This window comes from Anarrhichthys ocellatus, unplaced genomic scaffold (assembly GCF_004355925.1).
Source record: "Anarrhichthys ocellatus isolate YVR2014 unplaced genomic scaffold, GSC_Weel_1.0 scaffold41, whole genome shotgun sequence".
In the NCBI taxonomy this organism is placed as follows: Eukaryota; Metazoa; Chordata; class Actinopteri; order Perciformes; family Anarhichadidae; genus Anarrhichthys; species Anarrhichthys ocellatus.
The window spans coordinates 1,857,316-1,864,992 of record NW_022280071.1 but is presented as its reverse complement, the minus strand read 5'-3'; the positions used below and the strand labels follow the sequence as shown (position 1 = coordinate 1,864,992).

Below are 7,677 nucleotides of genomic sequence, written 5' to 3'. Positions count from 1 at the left end.
CTACAGAAGGTGTGTTCACTACAGGAAGAGACAGACAGCTACAGAAGATGTGTTCACTACAGGAAGAGACAGACAGCTGCAGAAGGTGTGTTCACTACAGGAAGAGAGAGACAGCTGCAGAAGGTGTGTTCACTACAGGAAGAGACAGTGTGACTGTGAACACTGTTGTCAGATAACAGAAGAAATGTACCTTCTATTCCCAGTCGGATCTTCTTCAGTCCTCGGTCCTTCAACACAGACTTGGCCACGTCTCTGTTCTCGATGTACTTGAAGAAGCGGTACAGTTTGGTGCTGTAGATGACTGGAGAGGAAAAGAGGAAGTCAACTCATGGATCCTCCACATAGACCCCCATATAAAGAGAGTCTGTACCCTCTGAGGCCCAGGTCTAGAGTCGCCCTACATACGGCGTGGTGTTTTAAAAAGGTTAGTGAGGTCCTGAGACGCTGTAGATTCTACAAACGGAGAAGATGGTGCACGAGAAACTTTCAGCGACTGGTGAAGAACATACAGTGGTGTTTCCTAAATGTGGGCAGCCTTCATCAAGATACCTTCTTCAATGAACATGCTAACGTCACCTCTAAAAGGATCCTTCACGTTTTTTACATTTTGTTATGTTGCAGCCTTAAAGTAAATCCTTTAAACTCATTGTTCCTCATCAGTCTCCATCCAACACACCGTAGTGGGTTCAAGTCTCAAACAGAAAAGTGAAATGTATGCTTTGGATCATTGTGTGAACAGAAGCTCTGTTTGACTTCTGAACCTCTAAAGTGTCCCCAGCTGCCCCACTACATAATGGATACATCTCCATGTTCCAGGGTGTCCTCTCTGTTTCCTCCAAACAAACCAAAAAGTTGTCTTTGGTTTGCTCAGTCCTGTTGTTGTAAAGGCTTCAGGCTTTTCAAGGTTTTCTGTTGCATACGTCAGACGGGTAGGTCTCTGTCCTGTACGACTTTGTTGTTCATATATATGTATATCTATATTTATATATATCTATGTTGTATTGTTGTCCTCTGAACAAATAGACCTGTGTCTCTTATGCACTGATGTTTGGGGCTTAACAAAGGGTGAATTAGGCAGTGTAAAGAGATGGAGTATCTTACTCTGAGAGTACTCCTCTCCCATCTGTGGAGGGTACTCCTCATCCCAGTCCACCACGTCGTCATCGGTCAGCACCACCACGTGACACTCCCTCTCTCCGCTCTGAGCACTGGCCACCATCAGCGGCAGCACCATCTCCTCCAGGTAACACTCGAACTGATGGCGGGCCCCGTCGTTAGACAGCTCGTGCATCAGGGCACCTGAGGGGGAACCGAGAGGACGTTGGTGAGGAGAGAAAGGACAGGATGTAGGACAACGAGGACAGGATGTAGTACAGGATTTAGGACAGGATGTAGGACAACGAGGACATGATGTAGGACAATGAGGACAGGATGTAGGACAATGAGGACAGGATGTAGGACAGGATGTAGGACAGGATGTAGGACAACGAGGACAGGATGTAGGACAATGAGGACAGGATGTAGGACAGGATGTAGGACAATATTGTACAGCAGTCTTAGACAGAAAATCCATCCCTACTGTTCTTATTACCTCCTTTAACCGTCAGACGAATATCATGTGGTTACAGAAGAAATACATCAGAGATGCTGCATCCTGTATTTCTTTCTACTAAGCATTAGCAGGAGTTTAAATGAACGGTGATTTTATCCAGATGATATATTAAAGCTGGCAGCCAACCTCTGCTCATTTACAAACAGACTAACAGCAGTGGACCCATTCTAGTGTTTCAGATGGAATTAGTTACAGTTACAGAACACACACGTTGAGTTTTTGCTGTGACTAGGCTCACCTCTCTCTACCGCAAAATGTACACTAGACTATGTTTTTGAAGGGTACCATCACAGGAGCTCAAACGGACTGAAAGTTACTATGACACAAGGTAACTGCGCATGTGTAAAATACTTTAATACTTATGAATGCAAAAACAAAGAGAGACGTTCAGTAGAGCTTTTTAAACCTTTTGATCAAGGTAGAGATCTGACAACTAGCAGGAGCATTCTTTGTATGTTTTGTTCGCGCTTAGTGAGGCATGTGTCAGATCAAGCAGGTCATGTGATACAAATGCTACTCCACCGGTTCACACGGGACAAATGTGCCAAAAAAGACGAAGAAGAAGAACACTGTAGTAAACATGGATGTAAACAATGCATTTCCTTTTCACTTGCTCAGGCAATACAGCACCAGACATGTGGGTCTATCCAGAACAGAGGCTGATTTAAACTAGACTCAAATCAAAAATATAAACTCAGTGAAAAGCAACGACTGCAGAAGGAAAACCCAGAAAAGCCCTTGGTGTTGGTAGAGGAGACCTGCTCGCTGGTTTGTTATGTGGCTGGCTGCATAAAAAGCATTGCATCTCACAGCTAATCATGACCTACTTAGAGCCAAACACACACACAGCAGCCTCCCACACTCACAGAGAGGCACCCACACATGCTCACAACACAGATATCACAAACACTGACCGGTCACTACATGGCCGTTCCATGGAACACTGCTATGTCGTCACAGGTACGTCAAATATGACTTAATGGGATTCAAGCAAACCACGCTGATGTAAACAAGCAGGTAGATGAGCCTGTCTCAATATATTAATGTTTACATTTACATTAGCAGCTGCAGTAAATGCTGTAGATAAAGCAACAATAGTGCCTCCTGTATTGTGGACATAATATTGCTCATGTATTCTAAATGAAAAGAAGTTAGCAGACGGTGAACACGACCTGTGACCAAAGCAGCAGTCAGTGTGCAGCTCCACACAGAAACTCGGCAGCTAGACGACGTGCACGCAGAGTTTGGTGTACTCACTGAGGTCTCTGCACTTGACGGTGCTGTCGTTGAAGGAGATGCAGAGGTAGTCACATGCCTCCCTCAGCTCGGGAATGGAGACGCCGTCAGGGCAGCGGATTATCCCCGACTTGTAGTAATCCTGCCATGTTCAGCAGCGCGCACACACACACGGAGGAACGAGCAGAGCGGAGGGTGTTCACGCACACACACAAGCATGGGGGAAAAACAAGACGCCATTATTGATGCTGCTTCGGTCACACGGGCGGGCGAGAGAGAGAGAGAGAGAGAGACAGAGCGAGATGGATGAGGAAAGGGAGGGATGGAGAGTGAGCTGTGATGAAAGTAACAACCAGCGACGTCACAGGCGCGAGAGAGAGAGAGAGAGAGAGAGAGAGAGAGAGAGAGAGAGAGAGAGAGAGAGAGAGAGAGAGAGAGAAGGGGGAGGGGTGGAGAGCAAGGAGGGGATGAAAGCATACGCCAACTTCACTTTCCCTCCCTGCTCCACTTTCCCTCCGGTCTCTGTCTCTGTGTGAGACTCTCTCCATGGCTGCAGCAGAGATAAATGGAGTGTTCACATATGTTTTCAGGAGTATTGTTTGTTGGAGGAATGGTAAATAGTAAATGGACTGTACTTGTTAAGTTCTTTTCTTGTCTCTTGACTATTCAAAGCTCTTTAACACTGTCATCGGTCACCCATTCATACACTGATGACAGGGGCCCAACATGCAACATCAGGTATCTAACCATTCATATATTGTAGGCACAGCTGAGGGAGCAATTTTGGGGTTGTGTGACACATCGACTGGTCCGGGGATGTGATCCCCGGACTAGCAGAGCCGGGGCACGAACCACCGACCCTCTGATTGAATGACGACCCGATTATATGGAGTCAGTTACGAAGATAATACTGAGTCGGGTTTACAGTTAGGGCCGGCTCAGGTTTACAGTTAGGGCCGGCTCAGGTTTGCCTTGGACCAGCCCCTAGATAAGCTGCTATAGGCCTAGACTTCCTAGGATACACTGAGCTGCCTGACACCCACTACTACTATCAGTATTATTATTATTAGTCACATTTCTATTACTACAACTGCTTTTAGTTTCAATATTATTATTAATATATCATATCCACTGCTGCTGTTATTGATAGAAGTCATACTTTTTCTATTATTATTATTGTGTTACTATTAGTGCTATTACTGTTATTACTGTCATCATTAAAAGTATAATTTCTGTCATATGCATTGAATGTGTTGTCACTCTGTAATGTTGTTCATTCTGTGCACATGACATCTATCACACTTCTGTTCATCCTGATAGAGGATCCTCCTCTGTTGCTCTCCCTAAGGTTTCTTCCTTTTTTTCTCCCTGTAAAAGGTTTTTTGGGGTTTTCCTGTTCTGATGTGAGGGTCCCGGGACAGAAGATGTTGTATGTGTACAGATTGTAAAGCCCTCTGAGGTACATTTGTGATTTTGGGGCGTTAATCGTGATTAGTGCATTAGCATCTGATACTGATATTAGCACCTATTCCAATGCAGTAGCAGCTAATGTTGCTGTGTGTCGCTAGTAAGCTACGCGTTAACGCTAGTGTGTCAGCTAGTTCAAAGCTCAAACAAAGTGGGTATGAGAAGTAAAGCAGCTTTGTGAGGAGAAATGTCCCAGAGAGGCTGCAGAGAGGAGCAGCACACACTAGAAGAACAGCTGGTTAAATGTGACCATTACACATGGCCATTAGCATGAACTCATCACATGCACATGTAAACCATCACAGTGATATCTCAGTCATCATATTTAAACATCAGGTGATTCATTTGTCAATCGACTGCAGAATTTTGAATGAAATGGAAAATGTAATGAGCATAGCCTGGGACAGACCAAAGTAGAAGCCGGGACAGAGAGGAAAAAAGTGTTTTATACTAAAAAAGATATGAATGATTTTGATGAGTCTCACTTTAACTCACTGCGTAGTCCACGATGGACTTTGCACATACTCTCATCAGACACACTACCTTACCTCTCTCCATCGTTTCTGAGAATAAAAAGCTATTTTGGGAAGTTTTGTGTTCTTTCTATTAATAACATGGTTCTGGGGTGACTATATTTTTCTTCTTTATATTCTGAGAAAAACCCATCATCATATATGACTGATTCCCAACAGGACAGAAGAAATACATCTCATTTTCAAACTTGGAAGTCTAATGATATAACTGAAGAGAAAAAAATAAAAACGGTCTGGCAGAAAAATGCACATGATGCCAAAAGTGTTCTTGGTAATTATGGCCCAGATCTTAAAAGCCCAGACGGTGATTAACACACAAGGCAAAGCCCCTCCCCCGTCAGTACAAGTAGTACTGATGGAGCAGTGGGGCGGGGGGTAGACAGGCAGAGAGGGAACAAGAACAGATAAATAGAGGTGCTAGTTAGTGAGATACATCTTGTGCAGCGAGATGGGTGGGAGAACTAGATGCAGTCTCAGGAGGGTTCTGAACTCACTGGGAACAAGAGGAAGGAAAATAGAATGGGGAAGAAATGTAGAAAAAGCATACAGTGTCCACAGAGAGAGTGTATAGAGCTGTTCCGATGAACAACTGAACTCACCAGGATGGCTCTGAAGACGGTGGAGCTGATGCCGTCGGCCACCTCAAACTCCCCTTTCTCATTGGGTCGCGTAAAGTTGTTGTCCCGCCCGGAACCGAACATCCTGAAACAAACAACAGACAGGTGTTTCTTCAGCGTGTGGTCACAGGTGATAGAACAGATCCAAAGGATGGTGGTTGGTCATGTATTTGTATTGCTGCTGCTTGTTTTATGTTCTAACATGTTATGCACATTAAAGACGTTGAAATTGTGGCTTTCATACTTCGAACTTAATAACAATGTAAATGGATGTAATCCTGGTAAAATAAGCTCACCTGCTTTATGGTTTAGCCATCATAGAAAGGTGTTATGTGACTTTTTAAGCATCAACTAATTGTTACTTAAACAATAAACAGTATAAACAAATACCATGTGCTGTTTTATTGTAAAGTGTGTTTGGTCACCTCGGTGTGACTAAAACAAGCTCTCCACCATTGATGAGACAACTGGCAGCATCAGAATGGCATTATAGAGTGTGAGCCACCAGGTGAAGCTTAACCAGTCACCTGGAATGCCTCGGGACATGAGAGGAGAGGATGAAAGAGGAGGAGGAGGCTGTTCTTCCTCAATACAGGAATACAAGACAGCCTTTATTCTGGGAATAGAACTTAGTGGACGGAGCAAATGCAAACTCACCGTTCAGACTCATCGGAGACTGTTTACCATTTTATTCTTCACATACTTTTATGCATTCTATATCATCCCAAGTAATTGTGTAGTGAAATCATTGTCTCAGACATTACCTGCCCAGCATGGTGTTTGGTTGAGCTGTGAAGATGGCAGGGTCCACCACAAATCTGGTATTGTCCACGATGAGCGTAATTCTCTCTCCCAGCCTCAGCCCACTGCGATGCCCCTCTTTACCGCTGAGGTCATACACATAGATCATATCGCACGATCCGGGGCCCGGCAGCTTCGAGTGGTGGTCTGCTCCAGGAGGACCCAGGGGCAGAGGAATGTGTCCCCCGATCAGGGCCCCACCAAAGTGAGAATAGGGGATAGAAACCCTGGGAGGACGAGGACTGGAGGACCTGGAGGACGAGCCTCCATCACCACGTTCGCGGTCTGTGGGAGAGAAGAGGACACATGAACACCAGTGGAGCTTCCAGTCAAACACACACATGGAAGCTGTTGGGAGACTTTGGACTGTGTAATTTAGACAATAACATGTCTTCTTTCTTTTCTCCTCACCATGCTGGCGAGTGGGAGAAGTGACATTCCTGATGCAGGGCGTCAGCTGGCTCTCCCCTCTCTCGTGGGAGGAGTCACGTGAGCGGTCGCTGGAGCGCCTCCTTTGGTCCCGGTAATGTTCGGCTCCTCCTCTTTCTCTGGCACCGCCACCGGCGGCACCGTACAGACTCATGGTGCCAACCTGCTGCTGCTGGTCCAGTACTGACAAACCACACTGCCGCTCACTGATGGAGAGATGACAGCACACAGAGGAACTGTTATGAACATGAACTTAAAGTCAGGTTGCACTGCTTTATGCTGAATGTTGTGGCCGATGCTTGGTTCAAATTGTTCTACAGCATAGAGATCTGGTGCAGAGTGTTTTAAGGATAGAAGATGACCCAGAGGTACGTAACGAACACACTAATTATTTTATGATTTTACTTTTCCACTACTCACAGGTTTCCCCGTTGGTCCCACCAGACCGCTCGACCATCCACATGCTCGCTAGTCGAGGTGACTCTTGAGACTTTTAGGGTCGTATACGCTGATGTTTGGGTCGCAGACAGTCTGGAGCCCTGGGACAATTTTGACACAATTTGTTTTATGAAGTTGCTGATGTTGATGTTATGGACATGGAAGAGAATTATGAATAGTCCAAACTGTCATAAGAGTTTGATAGGGTCACAACTTCCAGTCCAAGTGGGATGACACTGATCCTACAGAAACCAAAGCACTGATGCATGAGTTCATGCAACAATGAGAGACATTAGAAACTCTCTAGGCACACGCATTCAAGGATTTATTATTGTCATTATACAATGGAGGACTGGACGATGAAGTGTAGAGCACGCTTTTTTGATTTTAGAGTGCAGAGCCTGTGAAAAGTCTGCAGTCCACTCATGTGAACCCTCACAGGGGCCGAGTGCTGCAGAGACGGAGCCGGCACCAAACCACCAACCTCAGCCTGCAGCCACACACACACACACACACACACACACACACACACACACACACACAC

At 45.4% G+C, this 7,677-nt stretch overlaps 1 protein-coding gene across 3 annotated transcripts in view; it reads right to left on the bottom strand.

Moving 5' to 3' along the window:
• Positions 1–7,677, bottom strand: part of LOC116394782 (BTB/POZ domain-containing protein 10-like) — a 13,731-nt gene that overhangs the window by 827 nt on the left and 5,227 nt on the right. For 2 of the 3 annotated variants that reach the window (XM_031868099.1, XM_031868100.1), the window contains exons 2-7: positions 6,678–6,901; positions 6,230–6,551; positions 5,448–5,550; positions 2,870–2,990; positions 1,102–1,299; positions 191–301 (exon numbers count right to left, since the gene is read on the bottom strand). In XM_031868099.1, the coding sequence (XP_031723959.1) occupies positions 191–301; positions 1,102–1,299; positions 2,870–2,990; positions 5,448–5,550; positions 6,230–6,551; positions 6,678–6,901 (1,079 nt within the window). Of the gene's footprint in view, positions 1–190; positions 302–1,101; positions 1,300–2,869; positions 2,991–5,447; positions 5,551–6,229; positions 6,552–6,677; positions 6,902–7,115; positions 7,669–7,677 lie in introns of those variants that run through there. The other variant, XM_031868101.1, reaches the window with a different exon arrangement.